This window comes from Sphaeramia orbicularis, chromosome 19 (assembly GCF_902148855.1).
Source record: "Sphaeramia orbicularis chromosome 19, fSphaOr1.1, whole genome shotgun sequence".
In the NCBI taxonomy this organism is placed as follows: Eukaryota; Metazoa; Chordata; class Actinopteri; order Kurtiformes; family Apogonidae; genus Sphaeramia; species Sphaeramia orbicularis.
The window spans coordinates 5,631,051-5,653,453 of record NC_043975.1 but is presented as its reverse complement, the minus strand read 5'-3'; the positions used below and the strand labels follow the sequence as shown (position 1 = coordinate 5,653,453).

Sequence of the window (22,403 nt, the reverse complement as noted above, 5' to 3'; positions counted from 1 at the left end):
TAACCATCACGAGAACCACTACATGATCAGTAAATGAAATGTAGTAAAACACCTGATTCTCACTGAAAAAAGCAGAATGCAGGGAATAATATCATAATCAATTGTGATAAATCACTTAGGAAAGGTTAAATGTAGAAAAAAATTATTTGGAAGTCAGCACAATAAAGGTTTTTAAGGGTTAAATAAATATAAACTATCCAAATAACCCAAAGAGTCATTTTGAAATAGGCCATTATATTGGATGAAAGTACAGATTTATTGATACAAGTCCACAAGTTAAGAACAATATAGCATAGATTTGGTTGTTTTTAGACAGTTTAATGCTGAATTGCTATTTAACGGAGCAATATTTAACTTTAATTTTATGTTTGTACTACAGAGGGTGTTTAATTTCTGCTGTTAAGAGTCTCTGTGTCAAAAACTATAGTAAAATATGTAGACTGATGACATAATGTAATAACACGGTATCATGAGAGTTCATGTCTGTTTTTGGTAAAAATCTGATGTTTTCAGACAAATTAATGTATAATGTGTACTCAAGTGAAGTGTATTTGTTATGCCATCTTAAGGGACATTAGTGACCTGTGGCTGAATGAGGGTCTATAATAATACTAAAGATAATTACATCCAGTTTTATATATATATTGTCAGAAATATGTACTAAAGGATCAATTTCTCAGCTTGTTTGTTTCATGTAATTACTTAAGTATAAATGAGTCATCGATGACAAAACGTTACACATTGTTGTTTTAATTTGGCCTCTTTTACTCAGTTATTGTAAAATGATGTGTATAATTATGGCAAATTGTGGCAAAGGGAATTTGAGTGTGGATTAGTGTTTTAACCAGCATGGACAGGACAACACAAAGCGATGACTAAGGCCTGAGTAGTTTATGATGAGTGACAGCGATGAGGAGGAGGAAGAGACAAGGAAAGAGGGAGGAAGAATGATGATGATTTCAATGATAATAAAGCTGATGATGATGTAGGTAGTCACTGCGGCGGCGATAATGATGATGATGATAATGATGATGATGATGATGTGTGATGGGAATGACAGGGGCGACTGTGATGAATAGAATAGAACAGAATAGAATATTATTGTATAGAATAAAATGTACTTATTGTCAGTGCTACTTCAGTCAGTGCAACAATATTAACAAACACTAATGTGACAGAAATAAGAATAAAGCAAATATAAAATGACAAAAACTAAAAGTAAGATAAGAAAATAGAACAGAAAATTTTAGAATTCTTCAAAGTAACATAAGAATAGAGCTAAGTAGAACAAGTGATGCCAGGCACAACAAACCCCACCCCTCACATGTATTATAGCCTTTTTTGTCATGGATCTAGCCGATGTCATCCTGTCTACGTGTGTGGTGATGTTGTATCAATTGCTTCTATATATGTGCCAAGTTTGAAGTAAATTTAAACAAAATTGATGTTTTTATAGACATTTGAGATTTCGTCCATTATAAATAAATGGGAGAAGAAAAAAGAATTTAAAAATTCATAAAAAATTATAACTTTGTCCTACTTTTCCCAAAATGTAGTGACATCTATTCTGGGTCACTGGCAATCTCTACACCCAATTTGGTAGGAATTCCATCAATAGTTTTGTTGTTAGAGTGTTAAACAATCAAACAAACCGAACCAAAAACAATATAATAAAAAACAAAAATGGACAAAATATGAATAGACAGAATTAAGAGTATTATCAGTATGTGACAGTATCTATGAACAATATTAATAGTATGAATTACCCATGAAAACAGTATGTATATTTATGAACAGTATTAACAGTATGTATATCTATGAAACTGATATTTATATTTAACAGTATGTATATCTGTGAACGGTATTAACAGTATGTATATCAATGAAACTAATGTATATATATGTAACAGTTTGTATACCTATGAACAATATTAACAATATGTGTTATCCATGAAAACAGTTTGTATATTTATGAACAGTATGTATATATCTATGAACAGTATTAACAGAATATATTGCCTATAAAAACATTATGCATATCTATGTAACAGTATGTATACCTATGAACCAAGTCTATATAAATTAAGTACAATTATATTTTTCTAAATATTGAATAAATATTGCATTGTTATTGCAACTGATTGTGGTTCACCTTGGGAGAAATGACGAGTTTTCTGCGATGTTTGGCTTCCACCCCAGGTACGATCTCGGTGAACAGCGTGCGGACGGCGTACACAGCTCCCGGAGACAGCGAGATCCTGGACCTGGATGACACGCTGTACCTCGGAGGTCTACCCGAGGACCGAGCCGGACTCATCTTCCCTACAGAGGTTGGTGTTTTTTCTTGGTCTGCTTGTCCTCATCATCACGGGGCCTTTTCAGATCCCATTACTTTACATCCTGTTACATTCCAAACATGTTTTCCTCCAATTATCTCCGCTGTCTTTGCTTGGTTTCTTCTGTGATGGAAGTCGACCAATTAGTCACTGTCTTCTTCATTATCATTATTGTCAACAACAGGGACGAATGATGCTCAAGGAGTGTAGTTTATTGTTTGCTTATTACTCTTAAAAAGATCAAAATATGTGCACATTATCTCCACTACAAACATCCAATTTATTATCTAAGCCTCTAACCTTCGTCAGAACATTAGACTTGCTAAAATCATGCTGAACCATGTCTGACAAGGAGAATGGCTCATTAATTAGTTATCAACACATCTGAGGTGGAAGGAGACCTCCACTCAGGAGGAAGAATTAAAACCAAAAGAACACAAAGAAGAAATGATAAAGTATAAGTTTTAATTCAGAGCAAAAACAAGCTGCTAGTTAAAGACAAATTATTTAGAGAGAAAGTGAAGTAAAGGAATCTGAAAGAAACTGGATTAAAACACAACTGGATTAAATATTTTGTGTGATTAATTAGCATTTTTGTTTACATGCACACTAAAAATCTTATTTCTGCAGTTATCAGATTATTCAAGTGATCATGTAAGCAGCATAATCTGATAAAATTTATCAAATAACGGTTATAATCAGATTAACGCACCTGGATATCTCCCCAATATTTGGATGTCTTCATGCTTGTATACCTGTCAGTCTGATTTATTTCATTCTTTTACATCTGTGCATGTTTTTGTTTGTTTTTTTAAAGAAATGAAATCATAGAATATGGAAGTGATGTAGTCAAACCTGAGTGGAAAACAGTAATAGGAAGTTTGGAATTCAGGTGTCTTTTCTAACAGGGGTCTGGGATTCAAAGCAATAATGACAAATGTCATAATCTAGTTTTATATTGTGATAAATATCATTGCATTGTTGGATGATTATACTGTATTTTTTGTTGTGAAACGTGTAAAAAACAGAGACAAAGAGAAAGTAAACATCCAAACAAGGACAAAAGTCTAATAACACAAGCAAAAGAAAAAGATAACGCTGTCTTCTTCTCTTACCATATTTCACCAAATAATTTCCAGGCCTTTGTTTGTTTCAGCTACAGAAGGTTCAAGGCCTTTATTTCTAACTTCCTCTATTTAATAAGTCGAAATTATAATAAGGCTGTGGCTACTGCCACAGTACTGTGACACGAAATATCAGTTTGTCTGTTGCCAAAGAGCCAATCAAATGATCTGAATCCTGCACTCTGAATGTTGTCCCAGTGGCTGATTTATATTCATCACAAACCCGGCAAATTCCTCACATGAGGCCAAACAGTCGTCACGTTTCATGCCTGCATGCTGAAACTGAAAGTGTGAATAGGCATACAAACAAGCATGCGGTAACAGGTACCAGAGCCTTTTCCTGTAACCGGATAGGCACATGGCATGTGCCATGCTTATTGCCACAGTACAGACAGGTGACAGGTTACCCAAGTACACATGATATAATGAGGGTGCTGACTGGCTCTGTGGTAATAGACAAACGAGAAAGTAGTCCCACAGTACTGTGGCAATAGTCACTTTGTTATAATAAAACAAACACATCAAGACTCAGACTCAGTTTCATTGTCATTCAATCAATGGTACGTGATAGAATGAAATATAGTTACCCAGGTCTCGGTTTTGTAGCATAGAAGATATTTCAATAAAATCTAAAATAAACTATATAAAACGTAAATAGGGTAGAATAAAAACTATGATAAAATGTACCAAAAAATTTAAAAATGAAAAAATAACTTCTTAATATGTACAAAATTTCACAGTATGCAGCAACAGTACAGTTTAAGGTGATGTAATACCAATATAAATACTAATACTGCAAATCCTGCAGCTGTGATTAAGAGTACTTACTGAAGTTTACACAGGAAATGGGATAGAAAGTACAATATTTGTCACTTCTGCCAAAATCTCCTCTATTTTTCTCAATCTTTTTTTTCCCCTGAAGATCAAATCTATTATTTACATCATTACGCTGATGTGTAAAGGTGTTCATACTGTGTTCAAATCAGAATCAGAATCATGTTTATTGCCATGTAAGTAAATAGGGCTCACCTTAGTAGGAATTTGCTTCAGTGGTTTGATGCATACGTAGAACATGGAGTAGGTAAGAACCATGAGTAAAAAATTAAATATAAGGGAGTAAATAAACAAGTTACATAGATTTTCATAATTTATGGCTCTGTGTAGATAGTGCAAGTAATTAACAGTGCAGTCTTAATTAGCAATTGGATAAAGTGACGATGCAGTGTATTTGGTGTTGGTGTTATTAAGAGTTCATACACGAAGCTAAATTTCCATTCATGTTCCCGACTCTTGGAGTATTTGGAACATTTACCACCATTAACTCTGTTCATACTAAAGTACAAGTGTTAGCTGGATTAAAGTAACAGATGTATTTTCAGGATTTATCACAGTGTTACTCATTTTGTCACAGAATCATTGAGCGTTAAAGTGGTGTTTTTGGACTTTCGACAGATTTTACCTGTAGATTAAATGGACATGAGGTTGAATGTTCTGCTTCTTCTGTTATACAGTTTACCTCATTATGTTAACAGTTCACTCTAGTATGTGCTATGTTAAATTACAGACATTATAACACAGTGATTCAAGTAGGTAGTGGGTTGTTGACAATCCCTGTGTTGCTTAAAGATGCATAATTGTACAGAGAGAAAAGGCTCAGCAAACAGAGAGAGTAGCCACATTATAATTACTCAACTCCATTTCTGAGTTATGGCACTAGAGAAGTTGACTTGTGCAATGTTTTTGCTAATTAATGAGCAACTAGTGTCATAATCAATAACAGTGGCAGATAATGTTTTGTACATTTTCTGCTTCACAAATTAAATGTGCTCAATTTCGCATAAAATGATTTGGAAAATGAAAGAAAGCGCTGTTTGGCTGTTTTCAAGATACATTATAAAGTGGACATTTATACATACTGTAGATTTATGTCCATTCTTATAATAGATTCATGTTTTCTAATATACAGACAGTGGTTTTAAGTACAAGTGACAGCATTTTGACTGCACATTCTGTCACTGATTTATAAAATTTCACATTTTCACCCAATATATATCTTAAAATAATAACCATCTATTATTTTTGACTTAGCTTTTCTATATAATATTTATAATAGTAGAATAATTTGGCTTGTAGATCAGTGTAATTAGTTTGAGTATTTTCAAATATCACTGGTTATAGCTTCTTAAATATAAATATTTTGTTGTTTCTTTCATCCTCTAGGACAGTAAATGAAATATCTTTGGGTTGTGGATAAAACAAGACGTTTTAGGACGACATCTAGCACTTTAGGAAATGTCTTTTAACCATTTTCTTGTTTTAATCAAAGAAGTAATGAACAGTCGAAATAATCGTTGCAGCAAACATTTTCAACCCGTCCTGTTTTTGCATTGACTTTGCATGCGGTCTAATCATTAACCCTTTAACCTGAAACATTATTTCAATGAAACGAGCTGCTATAGAAGTGTGATAAAAGCTGCTGTGAGTATGTGCTTGTGTTCCTTTTCTTCAGTGGTTTCGCTTTACTGTGTGTTTTAGGGTCAAAACAGGGCGGAATAACAGAAAAAGACAAAGAGGGGAATTGAAGTTTGACAGGTTTTTACTCAATAAGGCACTAAGAATGTACATCAATAAGAGATTTAGGATGTTGAACATGAACTGTGAACTGGAACACACTGAACAACAACAAGGATTTGAATTTTGACCCAGTAATTTTTGTTTTGGGGCTCTTCTTTTCCAGATCAGTTTTGGTTGAACTCCAAAAAGCAGTTACACGGTCACAACTCGGTTAAAACACAGTAAAATAAATAAAGGAAAATGATGACAGCACTGCAAACAACAGTAAAAACAAAAAAACGAGGAAAACAGTGTAAAAAAAAACCCAAAAAAAACCAAACTGTCTATTTTTATAGCAAGTCGGTCTGACTCACTGCACTGTGTTTTGCCCCCCATTCCACAGGCGGCAGTGGGGGGTGCACTGAACATGCTCAGATATCTATGGAAAGAACAAAGTCTATTTTATCAGCGCGTTCTGAAATTTTTCCTATTGAGCAAATGGTTGAATTTTCAGGAATATTTTAAATAAATCATACATTCATCAGGGGTTAAGGGGTTAATTTATTTCTCATTTGTTCTGAACCCTGTTAACTCAGACTCGGTTCTCTAGCGAATATCTCTAATCCAGTGTCACCCCCCCCCCTTAGGTGTGGACGGCTCTGTTGAACTATGGTTACGTGGGCTGCATCCGAGACCTGTTCGTGGACGGTCAGAGTAAAGACATCCGGCGTCTGGCCGAGGCTCAGAGGGCAGTGGGGGTAAAGCCTTCGTGCTCCAGGGAACCGCCCAAGCAGTGTTTGTCTAACCCGTGCCAACACAACGGCATCTGCAGGGAGGGGTGGAACCGCTACGTCTGCGATTGCTCCGGGACGGGCTACCTGGGACGCTCCTGCGAAAGAGGTGAGCCTCGCGATGACGGAGGTCAAAAAGGCAAAGGGAGGAAATATGTCTTTATTAAGTCTTCTGCAGCCTTTGTTCCCCTGAAGTCACATTTTTCACAATAGAGACGACTGAATTGGCTAATAACGGGGGAGTAGATGCTCAAAAGCAACATCTTGTGAAAAAGTAATAATACATCATGATGCAATATGCAGTCACACTGTAATAACACAGCTTTTTGTCTTTGAGTAATGCACAAGAGAACGAAGCCAAAGACAGATGGTATGGGGTGGAAGTGGAGTTTTAATGTCAGAAATAACCAGGCAAAAACTCTGTCAACCACTGAAAATTTATTACGATCATCTGTTATACGGGGCAATAAAATTTTATTGATTGTACCTTTAAGATATAATTTTTTTTCCTTTAAAAAGCTCCATCCTAGAACAAATTACATCCGTTTGATAGTACTTACTCTCATGTACACTAAAAAAAAGTATGATCATAAAGATTTATGACTCACAAAGGCGTAGAAAAAACTGTTTCTTAAATAAAAAGGCTCATAGATTAGAGATGATTTGAGTAGGTTCACTCTTCAGTAACTCCTATGTGATGTAGATGTAGGAGATGAAAGTAAGATTTAGTGCGGTCAATCGATTTAGAGAAATTATTAAGTAATTAAACAATTTAGTGTGAATAATTGGAGCTTGCTGCATTTGCCTGGAACTTGTACAATAGATATCACCACAAAATCCTGTTGTTTAATACAGTAGCATATTTATAACTTCAATTATACTTACAATAAAACCATCACAGACACAAAACAATCATATTCCTTATATGCACTAATAGAAATAAAACCAAAATCCAGGCCTTTATGTTAAAGTGCCATTTGGATTTCACCCCCATCGAAGACATTAAATTCAGATTTCAGCTTAGGCAGCAATAATGTGTAATGCACTAATATAAATGCTAATTAACAACAAAAATGTGCTCAAGGTTCTAGTGCCAGTTGAATGTCTAAAAGGTTCCAAATAATCCAGTAAAAATGAAAAACAGATTAGACCAAATGTGGAATATATTGCTGTAACTGCACATGCACCGTCTCTATACATGTCTACAGTAGAAAGCTGCTCAGGAGAATGATGTTTATGTGTGCATTATTTAATCAATTAAGTGTCTTCTCTACTGAAAATCGACTTGATTTAGAAAACAGTGACGTTTACACAGATCTTTATACCATCAGAAGGTCTGAGAACGTCATGTGGATGGATTAAGACAAGATAAAATTGCAGAGATAATCCTTTGTTAGACCCATGATGGGGAGATTTGCAGTGTTACCACAGTTTAAGGAACATAAAAAATATAGAAAAACATAAGAAGGGTATATAAAATAGCCCTCAGTAGAAAGGAGGGTATATAAAATAGCCCTCAGTAGAAACAGTAATGATAAATAGGTACACAAAATATATGAAAAAGTAAAGCAGAGAAGTAGATTAATAAAAACTGTCACATTTTTGTCATAGTAACTAACAGTGTGTTATGAGAGCTTTGTTGCTTTGTTTTTAGAGAAAATGTATGCTTCTAGATTTCACAAAGTCAGCTGTATGTCTGAAAAATGTTTCAGTATCAGAACATGCAGAAGATACGTAGTTATGAAAAATGGGTTTGACTGTTTTAATTTGGGGCAAAAGAGTCAGTTAATGTTTGTACAACTCCTTCATGTACCCTTTGGGATGAATGGAACAGACTGTCACTCGCTTAAAAGCAAATATTTGCCATAATGACACTAATATGTCTTCAGTATGTTAAATATGTAATAAATGGTAAGATTTAAATACCTCATGAAGGTTGAAACAGGAGAAAAAATTCAAGTCTTCAAGAAGCTGAATTTGATGTTTTACCCCAAAAGACCATTTTTCTGTACATCCAGCCATTCCTAAGTGATTTATCACCATTTATTACAACATTATGATTTGCATTTTGCATTTTTCTGTGAAAATCAAGTATTTTCCTATATTTAATTCACAGATAATGTAGATGTTCATGAAAACTCAGCGTTAATTGAAAGCTTATTATATCAAGACAGAGAAAAAAGAAGAGAAACTGACTTTTTCAGCAAAATAAACACAAAAACAAGGATCATTTGTCAAACTCTATTGGTTTTACTGGTGAATCAGTGTTGTAGAAGATGACAGTGTTTCCACGTTCACTACGGAGCCTCTGAACATCCATATGATGAAAAGATGAGAAACTGCATTTTACCTCAATTATTTAAATGTATTAATAGGATTAATGATTCTGAAGTGATTAAATATTTTATATCAGTAGATGCTTTCGGTCGCTGGTGGCTGTTTAAGTTTTTAAGGTTTTCCACTGGATCATCTGCTACATACTGTATATATCTGGCTGAGCTTTGACAAAAAAACATGAATGTGAGATTAAAATTGGATTCTGGACCCAAAATTCCACCTGTTATTTTCAGTAGAAACTTGCTTTTTGATGCCTCAGCAACAAACGTTTCAGGGTTTCCGTGTTATGGAGTTCATTGCAGATGTAGACAACAGCTGCTCAGATGGCTTTAAACATATAAAACCTCAGTCTTATAAAACCTGACAGTAAACAGAGTAATATCCAACTGTTTTTGCAGTTGTAAGAGTTCCGTCAGCAGTTTTACAGATGTGTCTTGTGTCAGTTTGTCATTATGGTCCATTTTGGTGCTGCAATACCACAAATGGCCTCTAGGGGAATTGCTTCATTATGCAGTTCTCTAAATCTCACTTGAGTTTAGGGGCCACATTTAGTCCAATTTGACCTCAAGCGTGCTGGACCAGTGAAATAATAGAGCAATAACTTATAAATAATAACAACTACAAATTTTCTTTATATTTTAGTGCAAAAGGTGTAATTACAGTATGTATAAATGTTTACCTTTACAAACTATCTTCAAGCCAAAAATGTGAATAACCTGAAAATTTAGGAACAACCTAAAATTCCTTTGAAAAATAAATGAATAAGTCCCACTGGCCGTATGTTTGACGCCCTTGCTCTAAAATGATCAAGTCAAGCACTGAGTTATTTTCATTTTGTCTTTTCCTGGAAACCTCCTGGAGTTTCATGTGCAATGAAATGCATTCTTGAAATTGTTTGAGGACCTTTATGATGAAATTTCAGCGGTTTCTGGTCATCATTGGTTTGTTTTGGGTTGTTGCTCCACATGTCGAATCAACCAAACAGAGGAGACTGTGCTTTTTGGCAGGTAGACTCCTCTTTTTTCAGAAAACAGCTTAATATGTAAAAGCAAGCAGCACTCCACTAACAAGACTTGTAGCCTGAGGATGTGAGTTGAAATGTAGAAAATGAACAATAGTAGTGCTGCTTTTCTGTCAAGTGTGACTTCCCTATATTTGGATGCACCTTTTTTTACTCAAACAACAGTAGTAAAATGGAGGCAGAGGTGAAGGAGTGTAGGTGGTAGGAAGCAGAGCTGCAGACAGGACTATTGGACTGATATGGGTGTAGAGATTGGGAATCGATGGAGGAGGAAACATGTAGAAAGAAAAAAAAAAGTCTGGGAGCTGGAGCTGTGACAGAGGAGGGTGGAGGCACCGAGCTGGAACCGCCATATGACAGCAGGTGAGGAGATGAGGACGAATGGGAGATGGGAGGAGAAAATCTGACAGAGAGAGAGAGAGAGAGAGAGAGAGAGAGAGAGAGAGAGAGAGAGTCACGGGAAAAGGGTATGAATTCAGGCCGAGTGAGAAATGGAAAGTAGGAAAAGATTGGCGGAGGAACTGATACAGCCCGTTTTGAAAGAAGTGAGATGGAGTCAGACAAGAAGAAAAGAAGAAATGTTGTTTGTGCCACAACTGCTGACGCGTCTCAAGTGATGATTGTACTATCATCCAACCGGAGATATACACACACAACACACACACACACACACACTTCTGAAAGGTGTTGATATGAAAATGTTGTCAGAGGACAAATATCCGAAGTGTGTGTTTATCATAGGGATGCTTTCTTTCTGCCTCTCGCTCTGTCTTTTCTCTATATCTATCTTTCTTCATCCTGCTCCGTGTGCATTGAGGGGTCACTAACTGGTGGTTCAGTGGATTAAAGGAAGCACAGATGGAGAAGCAGATGGAGAGAGTGATTGGCCATGTTTACGCCTTCTACCTGCGGTTTCTCCCTCCCTTTTTTTTTCTCTCCCTCCTTCTCCCTCTTTCCTTTGTTGCCCCCCCCTCCCTCATCACTTCTTTAATGAACAAAGATGGCCGCTCTGACACTGAGATGAATTTTTATTCCATAAGGAGCAGCGACGCACACATGACATTACCGCTGTTTCTTCGCACATCCCTTCCTCTTCCTCCTCCTCCTCCTCCTCCTCCTCATATCGGGTGCTCACTTGCTGTTTTTTGTCCTCTTTCTGTCCTGCTTTCCTTCCTCCTGGTAGTGAGTCAGGTGCTATGGTGAAGAAAATTTAGTCAGCTGTCTTCCTTATCACAAATGTGAGCACGTGTGCACGCACCGGGCGGGTGTATGTGTGGCTGTTAGTTATGTTATCTGTGATATAACAGGCCAACCACCTCCTTTTTTTCCTCAAGTTAATGAGGGTTCATTTGCATTTTAGCCAAGAGCTTTTTTCCTTTTTTTTTTCCCCTCCTTCCTCTGTCTTTCTCTCTGCCCCTATTTTCTCTCCCCTTGCTCTCACTTTACTAAACCCTCCTCTGTTCACACTTAAATTCACTCACTTATTCTGACGTGCACACACACATACACTATCGCTCTTTCTCCCTCTCAGCTCATCAGTATTCATGAGGCCTCCCTCTCTTCCTGTTCTCTTGTTTTTGCCTTGGCTCCAACCGTCTCCCACGGAAACAGGGAGCGAACGGGAAAAAAAAAAAAAAGGAGAGTGAAGGAGGGCTGGAATGGAGAGATATAAGAAGAAGGAGAAGGAGAAGAAGAAGAAGGAGAGGGAGAGATAAAGACACAGAGACATGGAGAGTGTGTTTAGCTGTGTATGTAATTGGCCAATAAAAAACAGGGTCCTTGGAGGTAAACAGTTTAGCGGTCGGGGATTGGCCCCAGCAGGTAGCGGGGAGAGGAGATTATGAATATGCAAATGAGTATGCAAAAGACATTAAAGTGGGATCACCTGAGCTTGTTACATTATGACTCCAGGGTCTGGGATGTCAGCGACGGTGGCTAACACACTCACCGCCATGCATTCTGATTTAACCGGATAATAGGGCGAGCCAGCCAGCTGCTGCTATTTTTACATGCTCCTTTGTAAGACGGAGGGAGTGATGATGAATTAAGGGTGGAAGTTGATGGGGTAATATTTGTGGGAAGCAGGGTTTTTGACAAGAAAAAAAAGACAGCATATTTTGCCGTGTTTAAAGCTGATTCACTCCTCCCACCTCTTGTTTTCTGCCCGTCAATCATCTTTTTTTATGTCTTCTTCCCACATTGCCTTCCTCTCCCATCATCCTCTTTTATTCTCACCTTCTCTGTCTTGTGTGTCTCTCCCTCTCTGTGTGTTTTTGTGTAGATGCGACTATCCTGTCGTACGACGGCAGTAAGTTTATGAAGGTGCAGTTGCCTGTGGCGATGCACACCGAGGCGGAGGACGTCTCGCTACGGTTTCGCTCCCAGCGGGCTTATGGCGTTCTCATGGCAACCACATCCCGTAACTCCGCAGACACCCTTCGTCTGGAGCTGGATGGGGGCCGTGTCCGACTCACTGTCAACTTAGGTACACACACTCAACGCTCACATGTATATCTTTAAACATGAATTTAATTATCTACCAGGGGAATGCAGCTGATACTGGCCTCTTGGCTATTTCAAGTACAGGAATGTGATTAAGTCCTGATTAATAATATATTGTCTTGGAAAATTAACTTATACTCTTCCACAGATAATGAATATAGATTGAAAAGGTAATTCTGCTTGACTTTGATAATCGAGACATGCTTCACAGTCTTTAAAACATACCTCCGAGCATCTGGAATGAATTAATTGTGTATATTCAGCTAATTACAAACACACTCACACACGCTGGCAATTTATGGATAGTGCAGTTGTTTTTTGTGTCGAACAGAGGGTCAATCCTCAAGCTGCATTCTCTGCTCACTGCCAGTGGACCTGTGCATCCCTAACATCTTCACCGATCCACACAAAGACTCACACACCTGACACACACACACACAAAACCACTGGAAAGTAGCACATGCATACTTTGTCTCTCATTTCCACAGGCATATTCTCACACACCTAGACTCAAAAACTGGGGTGCATGTGTTGGTCTCTGGTTGTCTGCAGCCACGTCTTCTCTGCGGTTGACGCCACACGACACACCAGTGCATCATGGGTAGAGAGAGAAAATAATGGAAAGCGCTGAATCTTCCAGTCATTTGTGGAGATTTGTGCTCTGAATGAGCGACACCATTATGGGATGTGTTAGATGTCAAGAGACAAACTGACACAGTTGACCCATCTCAGTCTCCTGACACTTTTGATTGGTGGCTGAAAATGTCGCTCACGCCAGAGCAGCCAATGACTACACACACACACATATACACACACACACTCACACTGGGACGCACAAACTCTCCTTTACATCTGTTTTGTTAGTGGGTAAAAAAAAAATCTGCACTTTCCGAAGCTGTATTTTTCCACACACTAATTAAAAGATGCAGAAAGACATCCAAATTGAGGTGCTTTAAGAAAGGAAAGGAGAGGTTGTGTTTCCTCAGCAGTGTGTGTGTTTGTGTGCGTGTGTGTGTGTGTGTGTGTTTGTCGAAGCGTGCAGGGTGTGTCGATGTGTGCATCCCCAGGACGTGGACGGTGTATGTATGTGTGCAGCATTAACCCTCTGCTCTGCTCTCCCTCCAGACTGTATCAGGATAAACTGTACAGCCAGTAAGTGATCCTCCATCTCACCTAACCCTCCCCTTCCTCCTCCTCCTCCTCCTACTCCTCCTTACTTTATGTGTGTGTGTGTGCGCACCATTGTGTGTTTGTCTGACTATTCTTCACTGTTTCTGTCTTGTCAGTCTCTCAGATCTTAAACCCTGATTCAACATATCTCCGTTCCATGCGTCCGTGTCCATATATGTGTGTGTTTTAGTGTGTTCTGCAGGGGCCGCGTGCACATTCGTGTGTTTGTTGTCTACACGCTCAGCTACACCACAGGAGCCGCGCAATTTTTTGCTGAGGGCCAGGGTTTTCCAGGTCGGCCATTTTAGCAAGGAGGGATGGATTGAAGACAGGATGGTGGGGGTTGGAGGAGGAAGCAGAGGGAGAGAAAACATAAAGACGAAGAAGAGATACAGGTGTATAAAGAGATGGAGACAGAGAGCTGCTCTGAAATACTAAAAAGCAGATTATCCAGGCAGCGTAAGCCTCCAGAAACAGAAATACATAAACTAAAATACATACTGAGAGACTCCAACCTGATCCCTGAGTAGAAGCAAAAACAAGCAACAGAGACCCATACTATAAGCCTCTATATGTTCTTTCTAAAGTAATAGTAAAATATCAAGAATTTGTCTTCATCTCAGACCCAAAACCCAACTAAATGACTCATATCATTTATTTATGGTACAGCCTCTTGTTAATTGCATGCTGCAGAATTTTATTCATGACTACTCCTTAAATTTCATGTAGATCTGATTTCATTTTGTGCTCTTAAAGTGGTAATTATTTTCAGATGTTTATCCCTCTGTTGGATGGATAATTACATCCCAGGTATCCCTATTTACATTTCTGATTGTTATAAAGATTGCTAAACATATTTCTGCAATATTTGTGGCTTCATTAGCAATATTTTCCTTTATAGTGCATGTAATTATGCGTCTCTAATACAGCAAATAAAAAACACCACTACCGTAATGCTTCTTTTTTTCTCTTGTAAACAAACGGATCTCACACGTAGACTTTAGCTTGTTTAATAATCTTTTGCAGCACCTTTCTTCTGTTTCATTCCTTTGTATCGTAGCTTTAATGCGCCAAAAATATCCTAATTGTTAGCCATCGTAACATGATGTGATTTTGCAAAGCCACACTTAATTATGCCCATGCCACTAGAGCGCATTAGAATACAGACTTTACAGAGCTGGAGGGTAGGAGCTGAGAATGAGGTGTTCAGGTGAAGTGAGGGGTGTTGGAAATTATGAGCTAATAGACAAAGTGCAGAGCTAGCTGGTGGATAAATGCTACTTGGCGCTGCGGGCTAATTACTTCTCCTTCATGCCACAGACAAAAGGCGTGTTTTCCCTCTGGTTTTCTGTCGCACCTTCATCCCAGCGCCTGTCTGGTGGATTTCTTTGTTTGCCTGTTGTTTCTTTCTAGACTCTACATGAGGGATTTTTGGTTAGTGTTTCATCCAGTGTGATTAGCGTGAGTTTAAGTAAGAGGATGCCTGTGCATTCTGTAGTCTTTTCATTACCCATCTGTGTGTGTTTTCCTATGTGAGAGTATGTGTGTGTGATTTTATGTGTGTATGTGTGTGTGTTCACGCTGTTGTGAGTTGAGCTGAATCCCTGATGAAGTTTAATTCCCTCACGTGGAGTTCCTCTCTGTCACGACCACAGAGAAAGCGAGGGAGACGAATGCTCTGTGACGGCAAAGAGGTGGTGAAATGGACGACTGCAGTTGCCATAGAAACCCTACTAGCCACATAGCACTGTTGCTATCCCGCATGTCTGTCGGCCAATTTTAGACCGGTTGTCTCAATGAACATTTCAGTAGGCAGCCACTTTTCTGGCACACCGTGTGCATACAATAAATTATACATCTGATATTTAAGAGGGAAGAAAAAAAATGTATTTAACAGCCAGGCGCCACTGAAATAGCCCACTCAGCAGTCAAATAAAAGCCACTGCATGGGAGATATTTGAAGCTTAAACAGCAGAAAAGCCATTTGTTATTTGAAGCTAATGAAATATGAAAAGCTTTTTGTCATTTTCTTTTCATTATCTCGCGCTTATAATCTCCAGCAGCTTCTGTCATTTGATTTGAAGCCTACTTCCATCGCAGCAAACACTCCCTCTTGACTTTCTGTTTGAGTCATCTCACCTTGTTGTCTTTAGGTTTATACTGCTGCAGCATTCACTAGTACTTTCCCATGCAGCTTGACGCACTGACCCAAAATATGTGCACATGTGTTTTTTTTTCCCTTTCTGTCTTTTTTTTTTTTTTTTTTGGGGTGTGTTTGTGCTTCTCCTTGCTCCCAGGTTGACACAGATCACCGCCTCATGCTCGCTTCAGTCTGCTCGTTGACTTACATATGCGAAAACACACACACATAAAATCACACATACATGGACATACTCTGTGCTTTACTCGGCGCTAGGCAGTGATCCATGGTAACAGGATGAGATGCTCATGCCCAGAGCACAGCTGAGTCTCCTCAGGGGACCCCCGTGTCCTCTCTGAACGCACTCTTTTGGCTTTGCAAACACACATAGACATCCAGATATTTGTATGTCTGCTTTGATTGACTCCACATATTTGGTTAATTATGTTTGCGTGTCGGCCTCTCGCTCTCTTTACCTGTGCGCTTGTGTTTTTGCATGTCTGTCTGCCTCCCTTCTTGCCTGCCTGCCTCCATGAGTGATGTAGGCATGCTTGACATTTTCTACAGCGGAATCCGTTCGGGTCAGTTTACTTCTCACCTCCCCCTCCCGTCATTACCTCCTTATAGGTCACCGTTAGCAGTCGCACTCCTCAAACCAACAGAGCTGAGAGAGGCGAAGGAAAGGAATGGCAAAGTAGTGTGTGTGACATTGTGTGTGTGTGTGTGTGGGAAAAAGGGCTGGTAGGGTGTCATGTTCAAGGTTGGTGGGATGCTTGTAGCGAGCAGGAGGAAGGGGACACCAAGGTTTTTTGGGCGCAGTCAGTCTGTCAAATGTGTGCAGTCAACTATAAGAAGATATGAGCTGGTAGATGGGCAGAGACAGAGAGAGACATCATGAGAGGACAGCTCCTCTCATTCTGCTGCACATCAGCACCTTGGAGAGCTCCCAGACGTTGCGCTGTGTGTGTATTGCCACCGTGAGGCTTAACACGGTACTGCACCTCTGAGCTCTGCATCATAAACGCTGATATACGTGAAAGGTGCGGGGGTGAGAGGCATGTCGGGTGGTGTGTAGGAGTTAAGGGGACGGGACTGCACTGTCTTTGCATGTGTGGGTAGTAGGTGGTCATCATGGTGGTGTAATCTGACCACAGATGGATTGTCTCAGCGTGGGCCTGTTGTGACTCACACAGTCTCCATCTTAGGCACCCATGGCATCCATTTATGTTAATCTTTCTGTCTGTCTGTCTGTCTGTCTGTCTGTCTGTCTGTCTGTCTGTCTGTCTGTGTCACTTCATCTGTCTTGCTGGCGCATCTGCAAAAAGGCCTGTCTGTCTATCTGTGGAGAGACTGTGTAGACATGGAGGTGTTTGTCTCCTGAGGATATGTATGGTCCCTCCTTCCCTCCGCTATTTCCCCTCCATTCTCCCTGCTTTCTGTCCTTAAATTTTAATTATACCTGCCTGGCTTTCTGCGTCTTCTTCCTCTGCTTCTCTCTCTGTCTGTCTCTGTCTCTCTCTTTGTCTCTGTCCACCTCTCTGTGCATATGTTAATGGTGCTCTGGACTATGTGTAGGTAAAGGCCCAGAGACAATCTTTGCGGGGTCGGGCCTCAATGATAATGAGTGGCACACTGTGAGGGTAGTCCGGCGTGGAAAGAGCCTTAAACTCACCGTGGACGACCTGCAGCCCGTCGAAGGTAACCAGAGCATCCTGCATTTACCCACACCTTCACCTTTTCAACAGGGTTTGGGTCCGGTTTCACAAAGGTAGACACTAAACAGACATGATTAAAAATCTAAAATGAATAAACATAACTCTAAAATAACTTCCATTAACTGACTTAATAATGTAATTTCTGATATTTGACACCATTCTTTGGTTACATTTATAAGATTATCACTTTATTTTCATTGTGAATTAGGTAAAACAGGGCTGTAACTTGAGTATTACTGGTTTACATCTAGATTAGATAAATAAATGATAAACTCCTAACTATGTTAAGACTAAAGCTCATTGAATTCTGGGTAAATTAAGACTTTCTTCCAACCAAAAACACAGTCGATCTTGCAGGTACTACACACAAATGGAGCTCAGTTCACTCAACTTTTACTTTCTGGTAGAATTTCAACAGTTAGAGGATATTTTAGCAGCAAAATTTCATTCTTTTCATTTCGTTTTATTTGTTTATTTCGAGCATTTACAGAATACATGCAAATTCAAAATTCCAAAATCATTCATCTACACTCGAAAGGAGTGGGAACAAGACAAACTTATTTAATCCCACCCTCATTCACATGATCAAATAACTTAACATAATAACATAAATAAGTATAGTATAAAGAAATGTAAGCCTCGTTGTCATCATATGTCTACATTATTAAATCACAAACAAGCCATCTTTTCCTCCTTTTTGTCAGATGGTTCCTGTGCTTATTTAACTGAAGGTTATCATAGTGATAAAGGTCTTAAATCTTTATTCTAATTTCTCATTAAGAAAGAAATATTCCTGTATTGTTTTGTGCTGTTCAGATTCATTTAGTGGCGTGTAATGGGAACATACAAGTTTATTCTTCTATCTACTCCTTTTCAAACATGACAAGAAAAGCAAATGTAAAAGTGCCACGTTAGAACTGTGAATGTTTGAAATACAAAAAAGAATCTTAAAAAATTAAATGTATTTCTATGTAACAGTCCATCTTGCATCATGACTGATCTAAGAGAAAAATTGATACTGGACTAAAGTGCCTTTATGAAACCGGCCCCTGCTGATGTTCTGTTTAACTATGTCTCAAAAGTGCATTAACATGTGAACGTACTCTGTCGTTAACTGTAGCTGTAGATCCCATTTTCCAGATGTGTATGACTTTCAAAGCCAGCTTTCAATAGTCCTCACCTCTGAAGTTTACCCCCGCCACCAGGTCAGATGGCGGGCGACCACACCCAACTGGAGTTTCACAATGTGGAGACGGGCATAGTGACGGAGAAGCGCTTCATGCCTGCGGTGCCGTCCAATTTCATCGGCCACCTTCAGGGCCTGGCACTGAACGGCATGCCTTATATCGACCTGTGCAAGAACGGCGACATCGACTACTGCGAGCTCAACGCCGTCATCGGCTACAAGAGCATCGTGGCCGACCCCGTCACCTTCCGCTCGCGCTCCAGTTTTGTGACGCTGCCCACCCTTCAGGCCTACTACTCCATGCATCTCTTCATGCAGTTCAAGACCACCTCCCCCGACGGCCTTATTCTGTTCAACAGGGGAGACGGCAACGACTTCATTGTCGTAGAACTGGTGAAAGGGTGAGCAGGATGACCCAAGTGTGTGTTGAGTCACCTTCTACATGCTGTCCCTACCTTTAACATGTGGTTCAGTTCACTTAGACTCCCTTCAAAATAAGTATATACCACAGACTCTGCTCAAAATGTATAAATATCCTCTCAGATGTTCGTTAATTAATGTTTCTATGAGCAGGGAGAGTGTTTTTTTAGGTTTTGCACAACCTATTTACAGAGAAAAAGTATCTACTATCACCCAATATTATGTCCTACTTTTACCCAAGATGTAAAAACACTACAACTATAAGGATTTAAGTATATTTTATTGAAAATTTGGACCCATAACGGTGTCAGTGTACAAATATATCTATAAATCCTGTTTTAAAGTATAGATTAATGCACAGTCAGGTCTATAAGTATTGGGACAGTGACACAAATATTGTAATTTGGCCTCTTAATCCCACCAGTGAACAGCTACCAAATGCAAATTCAACATCTGGAATGGACTCCAGAGCTTTTATCTGCTTCATTTGTCATAAAATACCCAGAGAACAGGACACATCTGGACATGAAGCTGCCTTTGAGCCTCTGAAAATGAAGGGACTGGTTAGAATAGTTATGATTTAGGCAATATTATGTGAAACCCTTCAAATTCAAGATGAAAGTCTACACTTCAATCACATCTGGATTGATTCACTTCACTTCCACTGTGGTGGGAACATCACAGGGAACATCACAACATCTGTGCTACTGTCCAAATACTTAAGGATTTAACTGTATGCGTTTTCCTTTTTGTACATTTTTGGTCCAGATATTTGACTCCAACAATATCTAAGGGCTGAAATGCGTCGAAAATAAACACAATTAGAATAAGACATGAACTTTTAATACACGTCTCTGTGGAAGCTGTTCTGCTGAAAAGTCCAATCATGTCATTTTTGCTGCAAGTTGCAATTATTAATGATCTTGACTGGCTGAAATATCAAATATGAAATGAAAATGTGCGGGTCAAGCAGCTCTGTTTCCATTTCTGTAATTACATTTTTACAAGGCAGATTAAATTCTGCAGGACAGATTATCAGACTCTCCAGAGAATAGCCCACATTTTCCTTTTCTCTTCTGATTTGTTAAATCCGTCTTCCTCTCTTCCCCCTCTTCGCTCTGCAGTTACCTACACTATATATCTGACCTGGGCAATGGAGCGCACTTGATCAAGGGCAACTCCAACAGTCCGCTAAATGACAACCACTGGCACAACGTGCACATTTCCCGCGACACTAACAATCTCCACACAGTCAAGATTGACACCAAAGTCACCACGCAGACGACCATGGGAGCCAAGAACCTCGACCTAAAGGGTGAGCATTAGACTGAGCAGTAATTGCATTTATGCCGTCATGCATAATATGTCACATAACCAGCTCTCATTATGGGATCAGGCTTATGACAGGGTTTCCACAGGTCCTTAAAACATCGAAGTCCAGTGTCATTTTAACAGAGGTACAAGTGGTTGGATGAGTGCCTCTAAGAAAATTCATCACACTGAAAGTAAAACATAAAACGGAACTAATGTGAAGCTGTTAGACCAGAGAAATGTTAACATGATAAATGTTATTATATCAGTTAGTGTTAAGAGTTATCACAGTGGACGTCAGAGTGTTATTTATGTCTAGTTTAAAGGCTTATTTTTTGATCCTAAGCGACAGTTGGAGGAGCTAGATCATTATTAGTGGTTATAAATTGTTTGTAAAGGTCAAAACAAGACAAAAATGATGTAGAAGATGAATAAATGGATGAATTTATTTTTGGTTTGTTTTGTACATCAATCATTGCACTTACAATAATTATAATAAACACATTAAGCAAAAAAGGAATAGGGTAGAAGCAAAAGATTATTTTTTTGCCTATCCTTTTCACCTGATACACTGCTGACATTAAATTAAATGTGTACAGCATCGAGCATTCACACCATAAACAGACAAAAAAACAACAAAAATATATCTACCATCATAAAACAAGACAAACAGCACGGAAAAAATGAAATAAGCAAAAGTTATGTAAAAAGCAACACAAGACATAAATGATGGAAAAGATGCAACAAGACAAAGAAAGACAAAAGACAAAATGATAAAAATATTTAAAAGATGAAACAAGTTCAAAATAACAAAAAAAAAATCAAGTAAAAAAAATGGATAAAATGGAAATCTACAAAAACACTGTAAAAGATGAATCAAGACAAAAATTATGTTGAAGATGAAAATTATGTAAAAGATTAAATAAGACAAATGTCATGGAAAACATGAAATAAGATATATCTAAAAAAGCAAAACAAGACATAAATGATGGAAAAGATGAAACAAGTTGAAAATGTAAAACCGGACAATAATAATGGATAATATGGAACTCTACAAAAACACTGTAAAAGATTAATCAAGATGAGTGATGGAAAAGATGAAACAAGACAAAAATGATGTAGAAGAGGAAAATTGTATAAAAAATGATACAAGAAAAACATGAAATAAGACAAAAAAAAAAACAGTTTAAAAGATAAAACGGCAAAAATGATGGCAAAGATGCGACAAGTTGATATAAAGCGAGAAAAAAAGTAGAACAATAAAACTAGATAAAAACAATGGATGAAATGGGAAAACTACAAAAACACTGTAAAAGATGAATCCTGGCAAAAACCACATACAAATAAAACCAGACTTAAGCGACGTAAGGACAAAACAAGATAAAAAAAAAAGACGTAAAAGACAAAATGATGGAAAAGAAAAAAATGAGATGGAGAAGATGTTGAAGATGATACTATACAAGAAAAAAATTACATAAAAACAACTTAAGACAAAACAGTGTAAAAGAAAATGTGAACGTATTTTAACAAACAACAGAATATTCAACAAATCTAGACGTAAAACACTGAAAACATTTAAAAAGGTATTCAACATCAAAATATAAATGAATTAAAAAAGGAATAACTGGTATTTCAACTGAGAATGTAAACAAAACAAACCTTGAAGACTAAAAAAAAAAAAATGTATAATTATCAAGAAATAATAATTTTATTACACAAACTCTAGATCCTGGTCCTAATGTGGTGTCTCCTTATTAAAAAAATCACAACTCCAAGTGAAACTTAACGTTACCTTCA

At 38.2% G+C, this 22,403-nt stretch overlaps 1 protein-coding gene across 11 annotated transcripts in view; it reads left to right on the top strand.

The window, feature by feature from the left end:
* Positions 1–22,403, top strand: part of nrxn1a (neurexin 1a) — a 150,633-nt gene that overhangs the window by 95,288 nt on the left and 32,942 nt on the right. For 8 of the 11 annotated variants that reach the window (XM_030163347.1, XM_030163344.1, XM_030163349.1 and 5 more), the window contains 7 exons: positions 2,200–2,330; positions 6,661–6,913; positions 12,444–12,647; positions 13,790–13,816; positions 17,550–17,672; positions 18,895–19,276; positions 20,420–20,610. In XM_030163347.1, the coding sequence (XP_030019207.1) occupies positions 2,200–2,330; positions 6,661–6,913; positions 12,444–12,647; positions 13,790–13,816; positions 17,550–17,672; positions 18,895–19,276; positions 20,420–20,610 (1,311 nt within the window). The remainder of the gene's footprint in view (positions 1–2,199; positions 2,331–6,660; positions 6,914–12,443; positions 12,648–13,789; positions 13,817–17,549; positions 17,673–18,894; positions 19,277–20,419; positions 20,611–22,403) is intronic. The other 3 variants (XM_030163350.1, XM_030163343.1, XM_030163346.1) reach the window with 1 other exon arrangement.